Genomic DNA, 27,549 nt, shown 5'->3' with positions numbered 1-27,549 from the left:
CTGAACTGTGTGCTAGAAAATTACCTCTGTATGGGCTGACCAGAATGGATGTTGGAGTCTTGTGGATCTGGAGATTTTCTTCCTTGTTCATCTAGACAAAAATGAATCCTCATGAGGCACTAATTTGCAGTCATTACTACCATATGGTTCAAAAAACAAGCCAGGCAACATCTGTCATGGGTTTCTATTAGAGCACGGCTACAATATTATTTTTCTGTCTCTCCTGCAAAGACATGTTATCTAACAGGGGTCATAGTGAGGCCCTCTGCCTGGTGCTGGGAGAGGAAGTATCAAAGCAGCTAGTCTGGCAGAGCTCCCTCAGGCCCCCTGTGTACCACTCTGACTGTCTAATCCAGCCAAAGAACGTGGCCCCTCAAAGGGAATTTGGGTTCATATCCAGGCCCTGTTAGCTTTGGGTTTACAGGCCTAATAAAACAATCAGAAAACTGGTTTAGAAGAGAGACTGAAAGAGCAAAGACTGTAATATTCCACCACCGTTTTAAGGTCTGAATTATGCTGCTATAAGGTAGAATTTCACCAATCACAACAGTTTAGAAACACACCCCTGGGTGGGGCTTTGCCAACTTAGCAGGGTGGGTGTGATTTACAAGGCCTGAGACAGACGACAGCTGCCAAACAGGACAAGGCAGACAGTGAGTTGCTGAGGACCATCTGTGATGTGTCAGCATACCCTCTTTTTTTTCCCTCCCTGCACTCTCTCAAAGCATTAGTGTCTAAATCCTTTGTGCTGGCATGCAATTACGGCAGGGTCAGACTCGAGACTTCAGATCCCCTCACTGCTCATTGCAACTTTATTATGATGATGTCTACTGTACTTCTAATGCATGTATTTATGTCTTTTATCCATTTTATGATGTACATTGGTTGTTTTGACTACTGTTTGCAAACCAATTTGACCCCAGGGGACAATAAAGACGATCCAATCCACAACACTATTGCATTTTTAAGCTGCTAAGTCCATGTGGCAATTCCCAATTTGATGTTGCTGATCTGAAAGGTTGGCAAGCAACTCTAACAGTATCATTTTCCAAAATAAAAAAGTGACTGCAGTTTACAGTGTGTTCTCATCCTCTGACGCCAAGTAAAAGCTTGAAAGAGAAAATAACTTGCAAGACTGTCTGCCACCTTAAAATCCAAACCTTTTTCAGGCAACAGCCACAATAACTTGCAATAACTTTTGAAAATCACAGAAAAATCTGTTCTTAAGGTTTAATGTCTGACTGATATCCAGAGAATACGAATCCCAGCAAAGTTTTGGTATTACTGCTGCAGCTGCAGACGCCAGTAATACAGATGTAGTCAAGGTGTCTTACTGCACTTGGGAAACCCTCCATGTTCAGCGATTGCATGGATTAGACTGTGTTTCAGCTGCATTCAACGTACTATCTAAACCACAACATGTACGACAAAAACTTCCCAGACATTCTCGTGTTAACTGGAAAGCATTTAGTCAAGTCGTTAAACAGGATTAAAGAAGGAAATGTATTTCATTTTGTTCTGCAACAGGAAATTGTGTAATTAGGAGCTAATTTATTGAGCGGCACACTGAGTGATGCTATATAATTAGCTTTTAAATACTTTAAGCATAAGAACAAAGGTTTATTATTATAAAGTTCAAGACAGACACCTGTTTAGGCCGTTCTGTTTCTAACTAAAAAGTTATTCAGGACATTTAACTGAGAGGAAGAGAGAAGTGATCTGACATTATTTCAAATATTCCAAGTTTGACACCCCCTCAGGCAACAGAAAATGTGCCTTCATAACGGACCATGAAAGCAAACACTAACTAGGTTTTAAGAAATTGTACATGCAAAATTTCTCAGCAGCCCTTTGAAGTTTTGTTGATGTGACAAAAAAAAAGAAAACTACACATTTCGCTTCTAAGGCTGTCAAGCAGAGATTTGTAGTTCTGTGCATTCTGCTGTCTGGGGTACTTAAAATTCCGGAACATCAGTCAGAAGTGCACGAACGTTTGCCGCTCAGCTTGTCATGAGGACGTGAACTACTGTGTGTGGAAAGGAAAAAATCAACCTGTGGGAAATCGTCATGTTTTCAGCCAGTTGAAATGTTATCTGTTCGTGGACAGAAAGTCCTCATCATTTACAAATAGCCATCGTTTCTGCGTGTGTTGATATGGCACGGGCATGGAAACAGTCAGCCAAATTCCACTATATGAATTTCATCCCACGGCATTAGCACTTGTTATTATCACATCAGTCACTGGCTTGTTCGGTGGGATCAATGGGCCAGCTAAGCCATGTAGCATGACGGTTCTCAACACGGCAACTCATGGACACCCACTGCAGAAAATGTAGGCAAACACAGCGGAGGAAAAAAAAGGATGAAATTCTATATATTTATCTTTTTTCCCCTCTGTTTTTATTCCAGATAGAAGCATTTGCAGGCAGATGGTTCAGTTTAGCTTTAACAGTCCTTTAAGACAATATTTCTGAACACAACTCTGTTTATGTAGTGTTTAAATGACATGATCATGTAATCACTGCCAGAACAGCTTCTCAAGTGCATTTCTATGGATTTCTGATGAGCTCTACAGGAGTCAATAAAGATACAGCACACTGAAGTCTCCAGAAATCATCCCTTTCCTAACAGTCACAGCCATTCACTCCAGAGAAAAAGTGGGTGATCAAAATCAGCCAACATGTAGACTTCAAGTCCACACTCACATGCAACACACCACCGTAAGAATAAATGTCTGTGGTAAAAATGTAAACTTTGATTCCTCACAACTGTCCTCCCACACAAATGTGCTTTCAGAAAGGATTTTGGACTTTAATGGACTACTGGAATCTGCTCAGGCTCCTCTGAAACTGCAGCTCATGCCAGACTACCGTCACTGAATTCAGGCCAAATTGACTCTGGGCACATTTACTGCAGCTTGTCAATACAATTTGCAGGCAGCAGGGCGTAAATTTCCCATACCCATTTTTAAAATAGCTACTGGAGAATGCTCCTCCAAGTCCCTCTTTGTTGTTTTTTAGCCAGGTTTAGGTTTAGCAGGTAGCAATTAAACAAATAATGAATCCCTAAAATAATGAATCCAGCCAGTTAAGTGTGTCAGAACAGGTTCAAGAAGTTGATTATGAACATAGCCTTTGTCAGATAAGGACTAGCAATAATCAAAACAACAAAAATCAGGGGAAATCCTTCAAGGAAGTGTGTGAAAAAATAAAACCTAAATTGCCATTGCAGCAGTGAAAAAAAAAAAAAACATTTGTGCCGCAGAAGTCTTTGTCTCTTTGCCAGAGAATCCTTTACATGAATCACTCTGCATGTGCTGATGCTCACAGGCTGACAAGATCAGAACTGCTTCTGTTTCCCCAACTCCTCACACTTGTTTAAAAGCTATATTTAACTCTGAATATTACGGAGCCCCTCTGGTGACATGGTAAAAAAAAAATATGGCCACAATATAGCTATAACGTGCGCATGAAATACTAATTTATGGCCACGAAATAGTGAAGCTTCAAAGCTTCAAATCAGTGAAGCCTCGAAACACCGAAGCTTCAAAAGTTTGTAAAGCCGGTGACAATCAGATGGCACATCAGAGAACAGGCTACCCGTTCCAATAAAGTATCAAACATAGGCCTAAATAAACAACTGCCTAAATACAGGATAACAAGATACTGACTAGAACAGCTAAGAAAAGACACTCACCTCAGAAACATCACATAGGTACGGGCCCGTACACAGATTATTGCAGGTTGTAGAGATGGTGCGCTCTATTTGTTTACCCAGCTGTCTAGGAATGATATTAATAGTATTAGTACGGGTACGGGCCCGTACACAGATTATTGCAGGTTGGAGAGATGGGGCGCTCGATTTGTTTACCCAGCTGTCTCGGAATGATATTAATGGTATCAGTTAGTATTGTGTGCGCACGTTGAGCCAAATTCGTGGCCACAGATGAGTATTTTGTGGCCACAAATTAGTATTTTGTGCGCACGTTACAGCTATATTGTGGCCACAATTCTTTTTTTACGATGTCACCAGCGGGGCTCCGTAGCATATATCTAAAGGCAGATGAAACTACAGCTGTTGTTTCTTTGGAAACTTGAAACAACATTACAAAGTGGCATTTTATTTGAGTCATGTTTGAATTCCACCTTCTGACAAGTCCAGTCACAGTATTTTCTGCCTGGCTGGTCACAGCTGGATGGGGCCTACACTCCCTCTAATTCAGGATTAAGTCAGTGTTTTCCTGTTCACGGAATTAGTAAAGCATTTTCCAAGATATTTGTTCATTTAAGAGATATTTCTGTGCTGAAACTGTGTAGTGGCAAGCAGATAAAGCTAGATAAAGAATGTGAAGGGCGTCCAGGCGACAAACCCCCCAGTGCTATTCATGTCACCTTATCTCCCTCCACCCTGTCAGCAGATAATTAAAAAAAAAAAAACAACTCTTTGCAATTTTACAACATGTCTCATAATTGAAGCACATAATTTATTGTTTCTTATGCAGCAGTTGTGACTGATTTTCATCCCAGATTTTGCATCCCCATGGATCTTAAAGTATTTGTACTGAAAGCAGAAATTATTCCTTGCAGTGAGCAGCTAACAAGCACTTTGAGGTTCCTTTTTCTTATACTTTTCTATTTGTTTTTTGGTTTTCTGTGCGAGGAAGGGCAACCAATTAAATAAAAACTTGAGATGTTGGAGGTTTTTTCCCCAAATAATGAGGTACCAAGTGTGTTCTCTATGTTGCTTGATTTTTCCTTTAAGCTCATGTGCATTTTGCTGCATAGCATAAACTTCCCACAGGAAAGAAGGTCAAGGCAGGTCAGTCAGGAAGCACAGTACACTTATTTCCATACAGTATCCCTTCAATCAGACGGTGACCTTAACACCACTGATGGAACAATAAATCAAGGAAATTGCTGAGTACTATCTTAATGTTTCAGGTCCTTATAAAACACTAAGGTCTACTGGGCAGAGGAAATTTCTTCAATGTCAGGGCCAACCCTTAGTAAAACAGTGCTATTTTCATCTATTTCCATTATGTAACATGGAAAATGTACATGTTTCTTGGCTTGTAGACACAACAGACAAAAAAAAAAAACATATTTTTGTTTAAAGTGAGACTGAGTTACTTACCAGTGGAAAATGCAGAGAGCAACATGTCAGCTTTAAAATCATCACTTCTTCTTTGAGGCAAATGATCCCTAAAATAGAAAATAAATGAATATATTCATTGATGAATGCTGCAGAATAATGAAAAAGCTTCTACTGTATCGACCACCCAAAGAAAAAAGATGCGCCTTTTGGATTTGTGACTAGGGATATCTGTGATTAAAAGTCTAGTGAATAATATTGAATAATTTAAATCAATAAAAAATAAATGAACTGAGAAGGCAGACAAGTAAGGACATGCATGTCAGAAAATGCATTGTAAATTAGCTGTAGTATCTGGTTGTGCCACCAGGTGGAGCCTCTAATAAATTTAATGGACTGAAGACTCCAGTTAGTTTGTGTTAAATGTAGCAGTGACTAGAGGAGCTAATAACTCACACTCAAGCCAATTCCTAGCATTGTGTGTTCAGCTAACAGTGGACCACCATGACAAAGTCTTAACTGTCGGTTAATGCATTCTGACCATTCCTACTATTAAGTGGCTAATGTAACCAAGTCATAATTATAGCGAAGGCCATGTGTAAGTGGTTAAAAAGATCCATAACAGCAGATGGAATAAAGTCCACTGTATGTCATTTGGCTCAAAGATTTATGGAATATGAATGAATAAAGTCAGAATCATAATCAAAGCCTTAATATATATTTGCATCATGAATAATATACAGTGGTATAATTGATACAAACCCAAGCAAGAATGCAAAAGAAAGCATAAACCTATTGTCAAAAACAACTAATAGTTCTATTTTTTTGTTGTTGTTTTGTTGTTCCTGATAACAGAAAGGCAGTTTCCTTTTCTTTAAGTGCTGTGCTTTACATCTCCTGTAAGGTCTATTCTACAACATGCAAACCCAACAAAACCTCAAAATCAAAATAACATTACATATTTAATACATTTCCAGGTCTTAACCAAATCACTGAACTGCTTAACCACATGATGCAGAATTGTAAATAACTGAAGAGGTATTTTAGTAATATAGTGTCAACAGACAGGCTTAAATAATGCACTAGTGGCTGAGGAAGTCAGCGATCTGCCGGCTCTCCCCACTGAGTAAAGGAGTTGTCAGCTACTTGGGATCATTATCTCCAAACAAGACCTGTACTACAAAGCCAACAAATGACAGGCCAGCATAATAAGGTTCGCATATCTGCCTTGTGTGCATTTATGTTAAATGGGTCTTGCTATTCTTAGAACAGTTTGTTTGTAATGCTTAATTATTTAAAAAAATGGCAGCACATCTGAGACTCCATTCTTTAAATGAGTAGGGCATGGGATGACACAGCAGCATTCTCATGCCGGTGTCACACAGCAAGAATTGTGTCAGCTATTTCTGTGTCAGACTTTGTAGTGTCACGTTTAGGTGCTCTTGGCTTGTAAAAACTGTCTATTGTACCTCATCAGATGCAGCTCAGGTATAGGCCGCAGGTCCTTGGAAGACAGGTTTTCTACAACAGGTGAGTCGAGGTTTGCTGAGCCGTTGCTCAGCCTGTCACTGCTTTCATATCCAGATTCAGTTCTCTGGATCTTCCAGTTGTCATTGCGCACTTTAAGCGTTGCAGAGCCCTTTGATCTGTCCTTGTCACTGTGTCCCCCACGGCCATCTGAGTCCAGTGAGCTCCGGCTGCCACCAGTTTCATGCCTCTGCTCGTCCTCATAGATGGTCATCAGGCTCTTGGGTTTTCGTTCTTCCCGGCCTCCCCACGTAAAATCTCTGTCTCGCTCTCGGTCACGCGAGGGCGACTGACTGCTGGGTCTTCTCCGAGGACTGTGCTGCCTTCGGTCTTGACTTGCTGAATTGCCACCACCAACGCCGCTCAAAACACTGTCCACATTTAGAGCCTCCCGCATGGGCTTCCACGGCCGACTGGACCTGCTGCGGCCGTTTCCTCCACTTCCAGAACGCTCTCTGGAGTCTTGGCTGCTGTCTGTATCGTATCCATTAGAGAGGTGTTCTAGTCTCCGGCTGTGATGTCCACTGCTAACAGTGGGCACACTGGGCAGCACTTGGACCCTCGAGTGGGAGCGAGAAGGTTCGTGGGAGGACCGGCCACCGAGCTGCGGTGCTCGTTCAGCCCGAATGGGACCTTTTCCTTGGCTGCTGTACAATCGAGTCTCCATGTGTTGTTTGAAGCCGTTCTCTGGAGGGGAGGCAGAGCGGGAGTAGATTCTATCCTGACCTGGATCTGAGTAAAAAAGGTTTCATGAGAAATGACACAGCTAAGCATATTTTCAAAAGATAACGAGACTAAGTCATTTTACAAAGTAAACATCTTTAATTTAAACTAGATTTGGATCTGTTACCCAACAAATCAGCAATAGAAACTGCTGGGAGGGCGGCCACTTCAAAGATTTGCAGTTTGATTTTCTTGTGTTGCGTTAGACTGTCTCTACTTTTTGATACTTTGCATATCTGCTCTTATTTGTCAAATTGCATTTTACTGTCATGTTTATGCAAGTTTCTTTTTTTTATGGGTGTACATTTTTGTTGTTTGTGAGTCTTAAACCTAGTACAATTATGATGCTTTTTTTAAAATTTTGAATCTTTCTCACCTCTAAAAATTAAAGTTCCATAATCTATTCTTCACAAAAGGAATAAAATAATCATTTAATCAAGTAATTTACCACTACACAATACATTCAGATGGATCAGTGCATTTAATCAAGATTTTCTTTCCTATGATGCCAAAAGACAATGCTAGGAATAACGCTGCCGAAAACTGACTTTCACTGACACCTCGACCCCAGGACAGAAAGCTATTCTCATGAACCCAGCAGGTTGGGCAGAAACTGAGGGAAGGGCAAGACGACAACAGAGTTACTGACATTTATGTCTGCAGATGACAGGAAGGTGTAAATTACAGCCACCAGGAGTTGATTTCCTTCTGTGGTGGTACCACAGAGGGCAGCCAGCTTGTGCATAGACATCCATGCAGACACTGATGACACAATGGAGTGTTCGTGTGTGTACTTCCCAAATACAGAAGTGATATGTGTGGACAAGACAGTGTGCTACTGATGTATGTCTGCTTTTTTTCCCAAAGACACCTCCAGCCATAATAGACACTTTAAAAATACATGACCTGACAACTTTCCTGGAGACATTCATGTCAACTGTACATGCATATATACACGCACTAATTTATCTGCAGCATAGACTTGAATCAACATCATGCTTCTATTCTCTACATAGAATCAACAAGAAAAAAAAAAATATTTTTTTTAGTGATTTATTATTAAGACATTATTGTTTAAAACACTGCCTCTGCTTAAGCCCTCCTCATTATCTCTGATGTTACTTTTATTGTTATAACCAGCTAAACAACCACCAAGAAAGTACCACAAACTAGCACATGTACACGTTCACCCCTACACTCCCGCACACACACAATACTCACAACCTATTGTATGTTTCAATTTGTACCCCTATTGTCTGTTTTTTTTTCTTTTTGTTTGTTGCACAATGTTTTGTATGTTTACATGTTATTAAATGTGAATATATATATAAAAAAAATCAACTAGAAAACTTTGAATGGGAAAATGTTCCAGACGGGGTAAAAAAAATAAAACAAAAATGCTTCTTTCATGAAATCAAGACTTGTGTTGAGCAAATCTTCATTAAAATGTCATTTTCTTTACGTAAAGCTGATAGTGCTTCACACACAAACTGCATGCCTTGTGTTGGAGTTGTCATCTAAATGACTGGAAAAATCTGATCTGTTGTAGCATTGTGTGAGAGTCTACAAAAAAGTGAATTTAATACTGCATATAACTGTCAGTCTTTGGAAATAAGCCCGTAGGAGATGGAGTCCCTATTGCTTTGGATTTTGCTGACTGTGTGCCACAGTTAAATCACTTGAAACATGGCTGTCTACAATTCTGGCCATATAGTGGTGTGTTTTGGAGAGTTTCTGCCGCTAGCTCGGTGTTGTCAACAGTACACAAGGCTATGGATCATTTTGGAAGAATGTAACAAGTCTAAATCAATGCTGTCAGGGATCATTTAGAAATTCCCTCAGCTTATCTCACAATTCAGTATGAGCAGCAAAGTTGCTGAAGCTTTGGAGTGCAGTGCTTCTGAGAAACACTTTATGGCAAAGTGCTAGCCTGGGCATGAGCCGTACTTCGGGAAATTTATACCACTTACATTAACTGTTCTGTCACCCCTAGCCTTGCCATTCATCACAGCTATGGCATTAGCCTCCCTTAGCCTGCTGCATTTGTTCACAATGGGATTTGAGCTCTTTGCTAACACAGTCTGGACGTGGTGGATTTGGTTTTTTACAACTGTGCTCCCTAATCCCCTCATGATACTTAATTGAAAGCAGCGATGTACTAAAGGAGTATTAAAGGAACAAACCAAACAGCATACTGATTAGAACATGCAATCTCACTTTGTTTGGTATGGGAGACAGAGTGGCCCAAATGAGAATTTTGGAATTTAATTCATCCTTTAATTAAATCAAATTGAACTTGTCGCTATTTAGTTTGCTCTGCTTGTATTTGTTTGTTAATATTCACGTCTACCACTGAGACGGGAACCAATAGCTCCGACTATGAGAGAGGGGGATCAAGGCAGGCTCCAACAGACGTCAGCACTTAATCCCCTTTCTGACACATTGCTCCCAAACCGAGGGTTACATAAGATCCGAGGGAAGTGGAAGGCTAGCCTTTTGTATCATAATGCCTGGCAATTCTCATGTGTCTGTGCGGTATTGCATCTCCAGTCTACTTCTATAGATCCGCACACTGTGACTCTACAACCAACCTCTGTGGCGGTTATCTGGCCTCCGCTGACCACCCCTATCTGGGTCTCTTCTGGTTGGATGCATCCCTCGCACTTCTCCTACTCTCTGGGCAACTTCTCGAGAAATCTCCTTGATGCGACTCCTGGGATCGAGGGTGCCAATTTTCACTGGGAAAAAAAAACACACACAAGATAAGTCGTCAGGTTTTCGACAACGACAAACCCCTCCTCCAAAAAAAATACATGGTATGTGATAAATGATGACCTTTTTAGAGAGAAAAAAAAACTGCAAAACCTGCTGAATCAGGTGGAGATTTCCACCACTGCAGACACCATTAATGTATTTTATTTGAGTGTACATATAGATATCTATTGTCACTACATCCTTTTCCTTGTCGCTGTTTTCTGCCTCTTAGTCCCCGGCATCCCCAAGGCACTGAGCAGCTGCTGCGTGAGGAAACAGAGGTGAACTTTACAGCACATCAGTGTGCTGATGTATACGGTAGATTTTCTGCTACATGAGGGGAAAGGCAGCAGGGAGGAAACATGGCAAAGGCTTGTCTGCACCGTACTCTCCTTAGTTCCAAAAATCCGAATGCACAGCAGTTCACAACATGACAAATCAAAGCTTAAAAATTTGACTTCAAATTTGACTTTCTACTCCTGAAAGAGCGGGCAACTGCTGACATTTCATTGTCTTGAAGCTTTCTCTCCCTACACCACAGCTTAAGGAAATACTTTCTAGTGGAGAGGAACAATGGAGAGCAGTTCAAGGACATTTCACAAACCAGATGATAAAAAATACAAAAAAACAGAAAGTGCAATAATATCAAAGATGAAGCCATTTTCGCATATTAACAACTCTTCTTCTCAAATCACACTCTTCTCTCTGCTTACACTTAAGTATGTGCAGAATTAGCGACTCTTTGTGACCTCTCTCCTCTACAAGGGTCCCTAACCCCTCGGCATTACAAACATGGGCAGATTTAGTTGAACAGCAAAGACATTTAATTATCTCTTCTTGTAGTTGCTATGCCAGATTTGTGCTTGTCACCATCCTTGGAGAACAAAAATATTTTTAAAGTAAGCAGTCTTTCAAGGTGAATAAGTACAGCCACCACCACATAAAGTGACTCATCGTCCTCTTTGCATGCTTTCTTGTTCACTGGAAAATCCACAAGTGCATACTGCGTAATAAAACCTTGGTTTACACTGCTAATAATAACTTTCCTTAATTTGCAGAGAAAACACGTAAACGTACCTTACACACTGTAAACTGTCTGTCTACCCCTCAAAACTGGATTTCCTCTTTTCTGTCTTTTTAATCCTTCTGAATTACCAGACCCTTACCTGGTCCTCGTCCTCCGCTGGTCTGAGCGCTACCCCTGCTGAACGTCGAAGGGGTCTTCAGTTTAAAAGATTCTTGGCCCAACAGAGCGTGCAGATTCTCTCTGGTCAGGTCCAGCTTCTTGGGGGCAGAAACTGGAGACTCAAAGCCTGCAGAGGGAAAAAAAAAAAAATCAAGCCAAGGTCATTAATTTTGGATTTTCTTTTTCCAGGAAAAACTCAATAAACTCAAGTTGCAAAAAAAAACAGAAATTTACTATCGGCAAGTACGCTGACTTCACCTGAAACTAAGAAACTAAATTCAAATTGCAAAATCCACACAATGTTCCTCTTGGTTTTTGGAGGATCATCCAGTTTAGTCAGCCGCCCTGTCAGCTCTGATGGACAGTGAGCGGCTGCCACAGCTAGGACCTGGGGCACGGCCAGCATCGAGGGTTGGAGGAGGATCTTTAAAGGGGATAAAAACCTCCCTATCCACACAAATCCAGGGATATTTAATCCCAATGGCAGAGCTGTTGTCATCAACAAATTTTCAATATTGCCTGGCAGCAAAGGCAACAAATATGATTTTACATTTTACACATTAAAATGAAGAGCTGTTTTGTTTGTTTGGGAACGTTCTCTCATTAGGAATTCCAGTTTAGTTTACAGTTCACTCAAAGCGCACAGAGAGAGCAAAAGGTACCATTAAAATAAACTGGCAGCACTGCAAGAATTTTGTCTGAAGCATGAAGTCTTATTTTCACATTTTTGCATAAGGTTATGTTGAGGTTGAGGCAAGTGGGTCAAAAGAAGATAAAAAGTTGCCCAAGTCAAACATCAGATACTAAAAATGAATTTCAAGATGAATCACTTGAAGATAAACTTTTGGCAAAACTAATGTTGTATTTAGAAATATTATTCACAGTTTTCATTTATTCAGCCACTAAAAATAGAGATAGCTGCTCAGCTCAGTTTTACATTACTGAGTGTTTTATGATTTTAACCAGTGAAGGCAAAGAGAAATACAGTAATGCTGTCATTTTAACAAAAGGACACCCAATCAACACTTAATCTAACCTGATATTAACGATATTCAAAATTTTAGCTGTCAACATGACGACCTCTGAGCTACTTTTTATAAAGGTTGATACAATCAGACTTGTGATGGTAAACTTGGCCAATTTAAATACCTTGAACGTCTCCATTGACGGGCGTTTTGTAGTGAGACTGGCTGCTGTTTTGTCTTGTGGCATCATCTGTGGTGATAGCACTCCCGTCAGGGTTGGAGTAAAAAAGGAGGAGAGGCTGGAAGTGACCTTTGATACATTTGCTGACCACATCTTTCCACCGGGAGCCAATCTGCAGCAAGAGACAAAGAAACGCTGGGTCAATGCACATGTAGTCACAGATTTAAGCACATTAGAAGGAAGAATTCTGCAGTTATGCGTAGTTATACAAAGTGAAACAAGCCACGTTCTTAGTGTAAAAATCCCTCATCTGCATGCTTTTTGAAGACATTAGAGGGTTTAAAATGGGTTTGCCTAATTACACACGTGGACAAAATTGTTGGTACCCCTCAGTTAAAGAAGGAAAAACCCACAATTCTCACTGAAATCACTTGAAACTCACAAAAGTAACAATAAATAAAAATTTATTGAAAATTAAATAATCAAAAACAGCCATTACTTTTGAATTGTTGATTAACATAATTATTAAAAAAAACAAACTAATGAAACAGGCCTGGACAAAAATGATGGTACCTCTATAAAAGATTGAAAACTATTTGACCAGAGTGACATGATTAACTCAGGTGTGTCATTTAATTGACATCACAGGTGTTTCCAAACTCATAATCAGTCAGTCTGCCTATTTAAAGGGAGACAAGTAGTCACCCTGCTGTTTGGTGAAAAGGTGTGTACCACACTGAACATGGACAACAGAAAGCGAAGGAGAGAATTGTACCAGGACATCCGAAAAAAAATTATAGACAAACATCTTAAAGGTAAAGGCTATAAGACCATCTCTAAACAGCTTGAAGTTCCTGTGACAACAGTGGCTCATATTATTCAGAAGTTCAAGACCCACGGGACAGTAGCCAACCTCCCTGGACGTGGCCGCAAGAGGAAAATTGATGACAAATTGAAGAGATGGATCGTTGGAATTGTATCCAAAGAGCCCAGAGCAACCTCCAAAGAAATTAAAGGTGAACTCCAAGGCCAAGGTACATCAGTGTCAGATCGCACCATTCGTCGTTGTTTGAGCCAAAGTGGACTTCATGGGAGACGACCAAGGAGGACACCACTGCTGAAAAAAACTCATTAAAAAAGCGAGACTGGAATTTGCAAAAATGCATGTTGACAAGCCACAAAGCTTCTGGGAGAATGTCCTTTGGACAGATGAGACCAAACTGGAGCTTTTTGGTAAGGCACATCAACTCTATGTTCATAGACTCAAAAACCAAGCATACGAAGAAAAGAACACTGTCCCTACGGTGAAACATGGAGGAGGCTCAGTAATGTTTTGGGGCTGCTTTGCTGCATCTGGCACAGGGTGTCTTGAAAGTGTGCAAGGTACGATGAAATCTGAAGACTATCAAGGCATTCTGGAGAGAAATGTGCTGCCTAGTGTCAGAAAGCTTGGTCTCAGTCGCAGGTCATGGGTCTTCCAACAGGACAACGATCCAAAACACACAGCCAAAAACACCCAAGAATGGCTGAGAGAAAAGCGTTGGACTATTCTAAAGTGGCCTTCTATGAGCCCAGATCTGAATCCCATTGAACATATGTGGAAGGAGCTGAAACATGCCATTTGGAGAAGACACCCATCAAACCTGAGACAACTGGAGCTGTTTGCTCATGAGGAGTGGGCCAAAATACCTGTTGACAGCTGCAGAACGCTCATTGACAAATACAGAAATCGTTTAATTGCAGTGATTGCCTCAAAAGGTTGTGCAACAAAATATTAAGTTATGGGTACCATCATTTTTGTCCAGCCCTATTTCATTAGTTTGTTTTTTTAAATAATTATGTTAATCAACAATTCAAAAGTGATGGCTGATTTTGATCATTTAATTTTCAATAAATTTTTATTTATTGTTACTTTTGTGAGTTTCAAGTGATTTCAGTGAGAATTGTGGGTTTTTCCTTCTTTAACTGAGGGGTACCAACAATTTTGTCCACGTGTGTAGCTCTTGCATGTTTCAGCAAATGAAGGATATTTTCATTGTCCTAATTTAGTGACCACGGTCCAATTCAGTCTGGAAAAGCAAACAGATTGCACACATAACAGGAAAATTTGCTTTCTTGTTACCCAATTTGTTTTCATTTTACAAAAACATATTCAGAATAACAAAAGAAAACAAACACCAAACTCAAGTGTCATCAAACATTCATATTGTAAGTCACTCTTAATCTAACAGTAGATGATTTAACAGCTTTCCTAAAATCTAAAAACCAAACCTTCATTGTGCATAGTTTAATTTATGAGTGAATACAACACTCATGTACCTCTCTGCCTGTAACTCAATGTTATATCGTTATATTGTCTAGTACAGGTTCCCTAGTGTTATTTTTTGATGACTCAGTGTTGTTCTGCTACGTTATTTGAGGACAGGTCTCTCTTGAGAAGGAGACCCTTCGTCTCAATGAGATGACCTGTATAAATAAAGGCTAAAAAAAAAAACACACACAGAGGCCAAATCATACAATCACATTAGCTAAGCCATGTAAGGTGTGTGTCTCGCCACAAAGGCGCCACAAAGGCAGGCTGCAGGCTAACAGATGCTTGTGTGCTCCTTAATTAAGCAAATGACAGAGGAAGAGGGGAGGGGAGGAGAAAGTAGGCAAGGAAGAGGTGGAGGAAACAGGGTGAAGAAGAAACAATGCAAAGCAAATGAGGAGAGACGAAAATATGTGTGTCAAAAAAAATTGTTTGAGGGAATAAACATATATACAGGAGGTTGACAGGTATGACTACTTGTATAGGCTTGCTCCTGGAAAACAGACACAGTTTTGTCATTTTAGATCCGTTTTTAACTAGTGAGGTGTAATATTTGTCAGACTTCCAGCCACATCTGTCTTTCCACTACAGCTTTGCCCTTTCAAAGGTTCTATATTTTTCCCTCCCCATAGTGGATGTCCAGGTTTCTAAAATTTTTCACAATTTGTCATGCTAATATATTTGTTGGTAGCTTCGAAATAATGTCCAGTCTCTTCAGCTAAAGCAGTGAGGCCTCGCTGTTAGCTATCACTGACTACTGGTGCATTATTTAGAATGACAGGATTTGATTAGTGTAATGTGATGATTATGCTGTCCATAAATGATGGACACCCACAAGCAAGTTCCTATGTTTATAATTTTGTAGAATCATATTTTACACACTGGAAAAGTAGTGATTAATCTCCTTTGCAGTAGTCATTTAGTGGCTGGGACTTGGGGAGTCACACAAATGCTGGCAAGTTTCGATCCAGGTATGGACTTGGCAGGCGCAAAGTACTGTAGCTCCTCTATTTCAGTTGGGAGGGGTTGCACACACAGCACAAGCTGCTGATGGATTGACACAGAGCCAGCCAGCCACTGCACCACAGTCCCAGTGAAAATTGTGGGGATGCGAGACAAATGGCACACTCGATGAGCACATCATGAAAATAAATCCAACATTACTGGGGAAAAGGAAAATCTGGGTGAGAAGCTGTTCAAGGCTGCAGAGCACACATATACACACACACACACACGCGCATGCACACATGTACATTGAAACTCAGCATTTTCAGTGACCCTTAACTTTAACCAGTGAAGGGATCCATAAAAACATCTTTACTGGTTAAGCTAAACTTCAGTACTGCAGTATTTTGTGATTACAGAGTTGGGGATTTGCATTAGAGATGGGAGTCGGGGGTTTGGCTGACTCTTCAGTGCCATAAAGGCTCATCAACTCAGAGGCACATGAAGTGAAATCAATGCAGCCCTCATTGGACGATAAAGAGACTTGGTAATAAAAAAAAATCAACTCATAGCAGCACATTTTTGCAGAAAGAATTCCAAATTTTAAACACTTCATCTAGTAACAAGTAACAACGTCATGCCCAGCAAGAAAATATCCTCTGGGAACCATAAATCTATTTTGTTGCAGGATATTCCGTAACAAACCACAAAAAGCCTGATAGCTACCGCAAGTGTGCTCTTTGGCCGAATAGAACTATCAAAACAAAAGCCTTTTGTGTGTGTTGTACAAGCTCTGTGTTGTTAAAATCATTCTGATGATTTGCATCCATCGCCACTTATTTTTACAATCACCCGAATGCACAAAATGGTTTGTTTACGTTGTTTACGTCCCAAAAATGCAGCTTAACAATTATATGAAATAATGAAAAGCTGCAAATCCTACCAAGAAAGAAGTTAGAACTAATCAGTGTTTAGCTTGATTAGTGACATACACAATTAATTCAAACCAAAAACAGATGCTGATCATTTTTTTCTTCAAATGATTTCCACACAAACGTGCATTTTCTCACCTCTTTCACTGTTGCATCATCAAAGAAGACCCATTTGGAGGATTTGGTGTGGAAGGTGAAGGCACAGTAGTGGCGGCTGGAGTAGCAAATCATTCCTACGAGCAGCAGCTCTCCCTTTTTGGCATGTTCATCTGTCACCCTGTAGAAGAGCTGTGCCCACAAAACACACACACATATATATATATATATATATATATATATATATATAGGAATAAGAATGCCAAATATCCATCAGCATCAACGCTATACTAAGTAGGAAGGGAAGCGAGGGATGCTGATAGCTAGCAGGATCTGTTAGTCCATCTGTTTGCAGATTAAAGTCGAAGGAAAAAAAACAGCATTGATTTGACAATCAGGGCAAGTAATGGTGGGTTTGAATCAGCGCAGCCGAACTTGACATCTTAGCTACAGTAGTACACAATTTTCTGGGTATTATTAATATGCAGTGTCATTTTCTTTCTTTCTTTTTTTTCCACAGAAGAAACAGGGAAAGTGTCGGAGAACAATCGCTCATTTCTCCCTCCCATGTTTCCCTGCACAGCCTGTTCTCTGTCTCCCTCCAGCTCTCTCAAACAATAGATTTCAAAGCAAACGATGGGGGTGGAGGGCTCCCTTTAACACCCAATAAAGTCACATGAAATGCTCTGTAATGAATAAAGGCCTTTGTGGCACAGGGTGGGCGGCTGGGTGGGTCCGACAAATTCTTCTGATTGCACGCTTTGGAAATGCGCAAGAGGGAGCTGTCAAATAAATGGTTTGAATGCTTCAATAAAAAAAAAAAAAAAGTTACGTAATATGTGAAGTGTATGAGCATGTCCTGTTCTGGTCTAAACTGATTGATTTTTTTGCTTGTGAAGTACATCCACACAGTGGGCTGAAGTGAACAAGCGACTGAGGAAGATTTGATACATCAAGTGCCATTACAGTTAGAGTTTAATGAGAAATTGGCTCAGAATTGATCCATATTCATGTACAAGAAGGCAAAATTTAATAAAACATCTGTGCATAGTTGTGATCAAGAATGTGTAAATATAAACACTACAACAAAAGCAGCCTTGAACATATTTTTCTCCCAGTCTCAGCGATGCCTATTCAGCCCACATGTACGCTTAGACAGGCACACACATGCTCAGGCTCACAAATATGAGGGGAGGGGCTTTTTGACAAGCTGACCAAGGCCAACAGGGGCTTTTTGATCAGCAGCGTGGGCCAACTGGGCATTGGGCGTTGACTGCTTACGCAACAGCTCCGACTTACAGAGAAATAAATCCCCACTTTATTTCCCACATATGTTTGATTGCACCAAAATAAACTGACCCTAAAACTGCAGAAGAGACAGCAGTTGTGTGACAGCAAGTTGTGTAAATGAGGAAAAACACACCAGTGCAGTGACAAATGCAGTCAAGTCTTTTGATAGCTTTTAAATTTAGTTAGAAAATGTGCAGAAATGATTGGTGAAACTGTGCTCACCGCAGAGAGACTGAGATGTGGCCCCAGTGAACGGATAACATCCTCAGTCAGGTCTGACTGATCAGAGTCCCACACAAAGCCAATGGTAACTATTTCTGGGGAGTTCATGAGGACTCGTCTGATCTTGATCCTTTGGCCACAGTTGCTCTGGGGGAAAAAAAAAGGAGAAATACACAATGAAAAACTACAAATTTAACCAAAAGCAACTTCAAGTAATTACAAAGTAGATCCCAAAACTGGCAAGGTAATTACAACTCTTTCAAATTCACTGGATTCCTGCAGAAAATCAGCAAAGACTGCCCAAAAATCTATCAAATATAACAATAATTGTAGAGAGAAAACCACTGGAGTACTATTATATTATGTGAGGGGACTTCAATATCAAAAACACTTACTGGACAGTTCCGAAGATCCCCAATCGTACTTGCTGCTTGTAACAGTTCTCCAAAAGACTCGTCTCTGCGCTGAAGCATCTGTTGACTGAGTACGAAGAGTCACAGTGTGAAAGACACATTGTCAGCAGAAATGCAGGAAACAACAAGCAAAGGAGAGGACAGGAAACAGACAGAGACAAATAAAGATAAAGGCATGCTGAGAGGATAAAACTTCTGCGGTGAAATGTTGGCAAAAAAAGAACGTCAAGCTACAATTTTGTGATGCTGCAAAAGGAGGCACGAAGAGTGAAAGGAAGACAGATGACAAAAGCAAGGCAGAGAAAGTTTCATATTGTCTGTGCCTTACCAGAGTGCGGTGGTGGAGACATAATGCACCAGCTCTGTAAACGGCAGTGGGTCAGAGGATGCCCCACAGCTACGGCACACAGACTGCAGAGGAGAGAGAGAGTCAGTGACCAAGCGGGCGACGAACAAAGGAAAAAGTTACAGAAACACTGAATTGTGAGTCCTGCTTGTAGAACCTCAAGGACTAATTATGACATCAGAAAAAAAGTCACGTCAATAAAAATCTTTAATTTGTATAAAATATGGCAAGAAATGATGACACATTTGTCTCACTGTATTCCTTGTGATTTCCTCTGCAGGATTCTATGAAGGCATCTACTTCAGTGACTGAACTACCAGGAATCAATTCAATTTCCAAAGTTATCAATCTGTCTCTGACGCAGCCGATTCTCATTAAAACTTTGATGATATTTGCAGGATTCGGTGCCCTGAGGTTGAGGTGGAACAAAATCCACTGACAGTGCCCCCAAGGGATTTAGTCCAAAGGCACGTTATCTGTTTGATTCAAAGACAGAACTGGTTTGGGACACAGACAGAGCTCGCGATGGCCATCAGAGCCACAGGGAAGGGTGGTGTGTATGTTTTGCTGTGCTGGAATTTATGTGTACACCGTGTGTGATTTATCTGGTACAGCTCCTGCTGCAGCTCTGTGGAATCTGACCAGAAACACCTTCCGTATTCCACTGGGGGCGACACGGCATCAAAACATGACGGATTGGATTTCTATCGTCTCCGACAGTGATTCATGTACCTGTCTGTGGCAGTGTGTGCTGCTTAATCCTAACACTGGCCAGTGTGTGTACAGCGTGTCCACACATCACTGTAGAAGCTGTGCAAATATTAAATGAACTAAAATGCCTGAAAAAGCAAAAAAAAAATCAGAACAATGTCAACAAAACGTTCCGAAAAATATAAGAAACGCTTTCTAATCTCCACTGACCTGCTCATAAAGTGACATAGCAAACTTCTGATGTGTGATGCAAGACTTTGACGTGCAGGCATCCGTCTCCTCAGGCACAATGTGCAGGTGAATCCTTTCCAGTATGTTCTCCTGTGACAGAAAAGAACATGGATCAAGAATGGGACAAAATATTTGCAATGCTGCTTTTGCAAAATCACACAGTACTTGTTTACTCCAACACAGATATTCCCAACAGCACAGCTTCAGTAAAGGGATACAGCGCTATATACCCAGGGATCAATTTTAGGAGTCATGTTGTAAACCTGACAGCAGGAGAAACACATTTAAAGAACAAGCTATACTCCATTTTAGCTCCTTCCTGTTTCTGCGGACTGCTTGTGAGTTTATGAAATATTAAGGCTGCAAGGTAGGCCTACAAAGGTTACAGGCTCAACTTCACAGCCTATTAATCTGACACTGGCTAACTCCTCACATAAATTCCCCACAAGCCCACCGCTGCCATTGCGCTACATGGTGAATGCTCAAGGGCAAAGATCTGTGTGGGATTAAGAATTAAGGCTGTCCTTAAAAGATAGAAACTTTTGCATGGAAGCTTTAGTCTCTGATGTGAAAAGTTGCTGATACGCTTTTGTACATTTAAACAAAGTGGCTTTCTATACATGTATCAATAATTGATTAGACACAAACGAACATTAGAATTACACTTGTGTAACCAAGTTTTCACATACAGGGTAGTCATCTCCTTTTATGTTCCAGATGTATGAGATTCTGTGTTTTGTTTATTCATTACTGAGTAATTGGACTTCCTAAGTGGATAAACAGGATCAAAATCAGGATACATCTGTTCTGTTTGGGTATACAGTTATTAAGCAGAACTGATCGACATCGTGAGAAGACAATAAACGAATTAAACTTGATAGACAAAAGAAAACATGGTTTACAAGTCAAGGAGAAAAAATGCTGCAGGATCTGTTTCCTATTTGATGGTTGGTGTGAAGATAAAACTGCAACAAAAATACACAATTACACTGCAGTTAGGGGCAAAAACAAGTTCTTGCCAAATGATATTTTTTTGTGCCAAAAAGAGCCGAAAGATAAGAAACCCACATGCAAAAATAATAAAAGACGAATGAAATGTATTTCTAAAAAGCACAGAAATTATGCAACATAACATGTCAGCACAAAACACAGAGATTCAAACACAACTCTGGCGCTTACATAACCTGTCATGATGATATTTAGCGCCAATGTGGCAGGGGTTGATGGGAGGGGAAGGGAGGGACAGGAGCTCTTTCAGTGACCTCGCCAAACAGTTTGTTGCAGTGCATTACCCAAACTGTGTGTCAGGCTAACACACAAGCGTACACACATCCCTCTTCATACGCTAGTCTGCCTCCCTCAGGACTGCCGGGTTGCCACAGGAACTTACAAAGCACTCTGCGGCATCATCCATGAAGCCCAGCTGGAAGCGCTGCTCGTCCTTAAAGGTCTCTGCCAAGGCGTGACGCAGGTTGTCAGAGGGCAAGGCACGCTCCCGACTGTGCTGGAACTGGGAGAAAATGCCCTGAAGAAGAAACCGAGAACTTGTTTGCACATAGACAATGCCATATTTGTGTTTACTAAAAAAGCACTTGTGTCACATTCACAGCTAGATATGAGACCTGACAAGTCACACATCCATAATGACAAACAGGAACAACATGGTTATGTCTCAGTTTTTTTAAATATATCTATACTGCTGATTACACCTCACCTTTAATGCACAAAAAATGCATGACTCTCCGAGACAGAAGTGTCCAGGTAGCTGCCTCAAGCTGCGTCTGAAGATGTCCAGGTGCCATAGTACCTATGAGAAGAGATAACGGCCATCAAGATGCTCTTACACCATGACATTCCATACATGCAGGCTACACTCATCGAGAAACAGTCATAAGCAATAAAAAGAACAACCACCAAAGTCAGAATAATCCCTAAATCATCTGCTTATTCACAAATAAATCAAGCATCTAATTATGCAAGAAAATTTCCTTTCTTGCACAAAAAGTCGACAAGGTCACGAGGAAGACGAGTGGGTGTGAACAACAACTCCCACCCAGAAACAAAGCCGAAGGTAATGATCGTCTTCAACCAGCTCATCAGCCGTCTCATGCTCTGAGTCACAGTGTCTGAGACTGACCTCACTGTGGGGGCTGACTGCAAGAATGAAGTAACTCACCAGGAGCTTTCCCACTAGTCCAAAGCAACCTTCAAGTACATTAATAAACTGCTGGGAAGCTCTGACAAATTTAGACAGTGACTAAGCTCTGAAATTTCTAAATAAATAATGGTCAGATTGTAAGAGAGGGTGGAACATGTTGTTCTGTTCCTGGAGGATGACAGCAACAAGTGAATAAATTAAGTCATACAAACCGTAAAGGAAGTCAGGGGCACCTGTTTTATGCAACAAATGCTACTTTGGTGCAGCAATAAACATTTAACATTTGTGGTGGTATGGAGTTTTGGTTCAAGATTTCATCCAATTTTCTTTTATGAATTTTTTTTTTTTTTTTTTTTTTTTTTGGGGGGGGGGGGGGGGGGGGGGGTATTTTACAGCTATATTTGATAGTGTAAAAAGACAGCACATGTTGGGAAAGAAAGCCTGCTGACCCTGAACATTTTAATAAACTCTGACACAGACAGATACCGTCAACAGACAAGACGTACCTGCACTGCACTGTTGAGGAAGCAGCTGTTCTGGCCCGGCTCGTTCAGCAGTCCTTTGGTGGGGGCCAGAGACAGCATGCTCCCCGGCTGGTACGATTTCCCCAGATTGCCCCCCGGCTTCCTGAAGAACTTGACCCATGCCATTGGATAGTGGAGTCTGCCTTTAGAAAGGTGGGAGCGTCAGGTGACAGGGCAGGGTGTTGGTGGGATCAGATCCCTGGGCCCCTGAAGGAGTGGCTCCCCAAAAGTCCGAGGCGAAGTTATTCCAAAAGCTGCAGCAGCCGCCCTGCTACACATGGGCTTCTAGTCCATTTCTGCAGCTCAAGGAGAAGACCTTTTTATTTTGTCTGTTTACTGAGAAGTCCTTAAGAATAAGAAAAGAAAAAAAAAGAAAAAATTACAATCCAAGTCTCCGTTTCGGCAAAACTTTGATAATGAGCGGTCTGATAAGATACATTTTAATCACAAGGGAACGTGTCTCAATCATCCTGTAGAGCTGATGGCAGCTTCAGAAGGGAATGTGCACCCCTGTAAGCAAATTCAGTCGCATGGTCCTGATGCGCTCGAGGACATTCAGCAGCAGATGATTGTCCCTCTCAAAGGTTCAACCACAGCAGAGTTTTATCCAGTTGAGGCAGCAAACACAGCTGGGCTGTTTGGAAAACAGAGAGTGAGATTAACTGACATTTTAGAGGCCATTATGAAGCTCATTATGAGATCATGTTTTTTTTTTTCTAGTACCTAAGCCAGTGTTGTTACAGTGCTCTAGGACATTTAACCTTACTGTGGTAGATTTATAAAATTATCAAGTAATTCTATCATAACACAGAGAACAGTTCAACATTTGAGCTCAGTCGTCATTTTCAAGCTTTCAGATTTATGACAAACTTTTTAGTCGTGCCAACAAAGCTTATATATTAACTTTTAAAAACACCCTTTGCACTGGAGGTGTGTCACACTGCAGTTGACCTGAACTTAGATTGAACATTAGCACACTTTTTTTTTTCAAAACAACATTCACAATAACAACTGACAGACAGTAGGGAAAAACTGTAAACATAGCTAATGCTGAAAAATCAAGTCAGTCAAACAGTAAAACCCATAAAACATATTTTAAAACACTTCACATCCAACATTAACTGCTGTAGTGGTCTGCTGTCAATAATCCTAGCTCTTAGTATTGATGCAAAACAGACAATTTCAATTAATCTGGTATTAATCTGATCAATGAGCCTGTAGCACAGAACAAATAATTAAAATCAGCTTTAAAAACGCCTTCATTTGCCTCATCATCAGAAGAAATTAAAGGATTCCTTCTGTTGATAAGCTGACTTATAGATTTACAATGTAGTTATGCACCTGAAGTGAAATATAACTGACTCTGTTTACAAAGTGTGCAGCTGCAGCTCAAAGCTGAAGTTGTTGGGTTTGCTATTTGTGGCCTGAAATTTTTAAAATCCCTTGTAAAATGCTGCTTTAAGTTTCTTTTGTGCCCCATTTTTTGACTTTGTCTGGCACCATCATTCTTTGAGAAATTCAACAAGAAAAAGAGACGAGCCTGACCTATTTCTCTGACAGTGCAACAAGGGTGCAGTTCAATTTATGAAACTTGCAGTCCATGCAGCTTCGACAACATTGCGAGCAACACTAACAAAATCTGCAGTCAATGTGCATTGTGCACGCAAGACAGCAGGGCCAAACACTTCGAGAGGTTTGATGGATGAATGTGTTTGTGCTGAGCAAGGCAGTGTTAACGGTGTCTCAGTTCTTACATTCGTGGATGCCTTGAAAGGCCCAAAAAGTCACAACTTATACATTTTGATATGTTTATTGGGATTTTCAGAGCTTCCCCCCACCCCCACCCCAGTGTGAATGGTAACAAAGCTCGTCTTTCGACTTTATGGAAAACTGAAATCATGGCAAAGCAGACACAGTTCCAGCAGCACAGAAAGTACAAAGAAGCAACAGTGCGCAGCAGTGATTCATCCTCTTTTTAGTCCCCAACACCTAAAAAAATAGCCTCAAAGAACAAACCTCAAACATTTTGTTATTCAGAGTGAGGACAAAAAAAATACTGGCCTACTTAGCACAAACAATGAAACATCCCTCTTGTGACAGTCTCCACAACGACACTAAGTTTCAGTCTAAACCTGTTGGACGACGTTTCCAGCCTAGTATTTGAGGAATCCTCAGCGGATGATGATGTTGCAACAATAGAAGTTTACAGCAGGTTAACCGTGCAACCCGGGTTCAGTATTTACATTGTGACGTTTACAGCCATCGTCGCATGATTCAACTAAACACGCTCCTGTCTTCGCCTCTGTACTTTGCAAGTGGGCTCCATAGCAACAGCATTCCAAAGCAATCACTTAAGCTCAGAGTTTCTTAAGAGCTGCTGTTTTCGGATTACTTTCATGGCTGGAGAGCAGTAACAGGAAAACTGTGCGATATACAGTCCACCTTTAACGATGACATGACATGTTCTGATGCGCTGGTTTCTATCTGTAAGTCGCATCATAAGCCGTCTCCAGGCAAACGGAGACGGACGATGACGAAATGGAAAAACAACTTAATGACTCACAAACTGCATCTCACATTTCATCCTGAACACATATCTTTAATCCATCATTACATATTCTAATATCTACATGATTATTATCGTTTATCCCTATAATTGCAGGGTGTCAAGAATCACTCTTGGAGCCTCATTGCTCCACCGATCCATAATTTCGACAATGAAAGAATTGTACATGTAAAAGATACAAAAACCCAACGTGCTGGGGTATCGTCTCACCCACCTCTATTTACCAGCAAGTGAAAACAATGCCACACATCCTCATGTCCACATTATTCAATGTCAAACTGATGGCATGGAGAATGAAGCCAACACATGTTTTGTATTGCTGACAACAGCAAGAGTAAATATGGCTGTGTCTTTCTGGTCGTAGACATTTTATTGCATTACAGTCATCTATTTGAAAAACTGCCAGCCTGAGTTATGTTAAAGGATCCTTTTGTATGAGGGGAAACTGGCACTTGCTGACTACAATCCAGCGATGTTGTGACTTTAAAAACATTATGCTCTGACACATAAGGGCAAAGAGCCTCATTTTCTAACACAGGGCAGTAATGCGGTGCTTTAAGTTAATGATAACCAACATCACCATCACGGTTTGTTCGTTTCCTTTGGTGTATTCTGAGGACGACACGGAGGGAACTCTGCAATCGCTTCTGCATGTCCTTTTTTGAACCGTCGACATAAACAAAAATATTGTATCAGATTAAGCACGGCACGTTTCCCCTGACATCATGTGAAAGAGACCATGCAGCGTCTGCACTGCGAGGCACGTGCATATTTTTAGACCTGGACTGGCTGAGCTGCAATCCAGAAAGGTTATAGTGGCACATACTGCATGTAACCTGTGAGCATGGAGAAGACAACCTGCTCAGAAATATGCATGTCTGCAGGCGGCTCTGTTGACATTCTCACTGTATTTCATATGCTGCATTTGTATGGCATTTTCACAACTTCCCAAAAATTGAAAACTGACCCTCATAACCCATTTAAAATTGATCACAGTCATATGAAACATGTGTTTCCTTGTTTATAAAACTCGGTGGAGAAACTCTCCCTGCTTCTCATAACAATATTGTCTGGAAGGCAGGTTTTACATCATTCACTAATGTAAGACAAGCTTTTGACCCACTTCCATTTTCAAGTTTAGCAAGTTCAAGCTTTTTCCCTTTCTTTTTTTAATAAAACCCCTTTTGTTTCCGTTATGAAGTAACCGTAATGACTTTTCTGTCTTGTAAAGCAAGTTACTTAAATTCTCTCTGAGACTAGTTATCTGGTTGTAACAGATGTAACATTTAAGCCTGGAAAACAAAGGGCTCGAATGACCCTGGCTTTTTCAGTTCAGCTAGAAGCTCATACACACACAGACAAAAAGCAGAATGAGGGGCAGTAAATGTTTGATATGAGATAAGAGGAAATTAGGTCACAACTGCAGCCCAACATAATATTCAGTGAGGTAAAATAGACAAAAGTATCCACTCAAACATTAAAAGCCTCATTTTAAAAAAATGCAGAAAAATGAAAAAAAAAATCAGGCAAAATACCCTCGAGTGGAGAAGAAACTGAACTAATTTGTAGAAGAGTCACTGGGTGTTTCTATACGATTGTTATTTTTACCATAAATCTTGTATTTTTTGACCATGCAGTGTGTGTAGTTAATCTGCAAGTCCAAATGAATGTTCATGAGAGTAGAATTATGGGAGTAACTTCCAAAATCACCTGGTATACCAACACGTCAATTTTATTTTTCTTTAAACTGTTATCTTTACCAATATAGTTGGCAAAAACTAAATGAATACATTAAAAAATGTATCGCACAGGACACAACTTGAAAAATATTAATGCATATTCAACAACATAATGACAACTTCAAGCTGAATTGGCAGCCAATGTAATAATGACAACTTAATAACCTCATAATCCCTAATGATACCTGAAGCCTTTAATCTCAGTGTGACAACAGAATCCTGACTTGTCACTTATTCATGTAATCACTCAGAGCTACAAAACTACAGCAACAATCCCTCTCACTGCTTTACTGAAACCTTGCCAAAGTGCCACATAGATCTGAGTGGAAGCTAAATAAAAGAAGCAATTTCACTTTTTCTCTCAAGAGCTCCACTGCAGGAAGTCCAGTCTTCCTCTGTAAACAAAGCCTTGCTTCAGCCTTCAGACTTGTCCAAGATTGACTCATTTCTTCCCTCGTCACACGGAAATGCCAAAGCTCGCACCTTAAAGCAGTCAAAGAGCGTGCACAGCAACAGCAGGCAGAGGAATCTGTGAAATGTGAGCAAATCTGTAGTGAAGGCTGACGCGATAATTCATCTATTAGTGATACGTTGAGGGACTGCCTCATTATGAATCATTCAACTGATCTTCTTTGTAT

At 40.6% G+C, this 27,549-nt stretch overlaps 1 protein-coding gene across 3 annotated transcripts in view; it reads right to left on the bottom strand.

Annotated features, from left to right (window-relative positions):
- Positions 1–27,549, bottom strand: part of LOC110949393 (inactive ubiquitin carboxyl-terminal hydrolase 53) — a 33,487-nt gene that overhangs the window by 2,331 nt on the left and 3,607 nt on the right. Inside the window, exons 2-16 of one of the 3 annotated variants that reach the window (XM_022191406.2) lie at positions 23,044–23,240; positions 22,589–22,952; positions 21,639–21,731; positions 21,315–21,449; positions 19,904–20,014; positions 18,965–19,047; positions 18,619–18,703; positions 18,224–18,370; positions 16,754–16,903; positions 12,431–12,599; positions 11,262–11,408; positions 9,933–10,079; positions 6,561–7,350; positions 5,134–5,201; positions 25–91 (exon numbers count right to left, since the gene is read on the bottom strand). In XM_022191406.2, the coding sequence (XP_022047098.1) occupies positions 25–91; positions 5,134–5,201; positions 6,561–7,350; positions 9,933–10,079; positions 11,262–11,408; positions 12,431–12,599; positions 16,754–16,903; positions 18,224–18,370; positions 18,619–18,703; positions 18,965–19,047; positions 19,904–20,014; positions 21,315–21,449; positions 21,639–21,731; positions 22,589–22,732 (2,336 nt within the window). In that variant the 5' untranslated portion in view covers positions 22,733–22,952; positions 23,044–23,240. Of the gene's footprint in view, positions 1–24; positions 92–5,133; positions 5,202–6,560; positions 7,351–9,932; positions 10,080–11,261; positions 11,409–12,430; positions 12,600–16,753; positions 16,904–18,223; positions 18,371–18,618; positions 18,704–18,964; positions 19,048–19,903; positions 20,015–21,314; positions 21,450–21,638; positions 21,732–22,588; positions 23,241–27,549 lie in introns of all 3 variants that reach the window. The other 2 variants (XM_051943883.1, XM_022191405.2) reach the window with 2 other exon arrangements.

This window comes from Acanthochromis polyacanthus, chromosome 23 (genome assembly GCF_021347895.1).
Source record: "Acanthochromis polyacanthus isolate Apoly-LR-REF ecotype Palm Island chromosome 23, KAUST_Apoly_ChrSc, whole genome shotgun sequence".
NCBI lineage: Eukaryota > Metazoa > Chordata > Actinopteri > Pomacentridae > Acanthochromis > Acanthochromis polyacanthus.
This window is presented reverse-complemented; position numbering and strand designations above follow the sequence as displayed.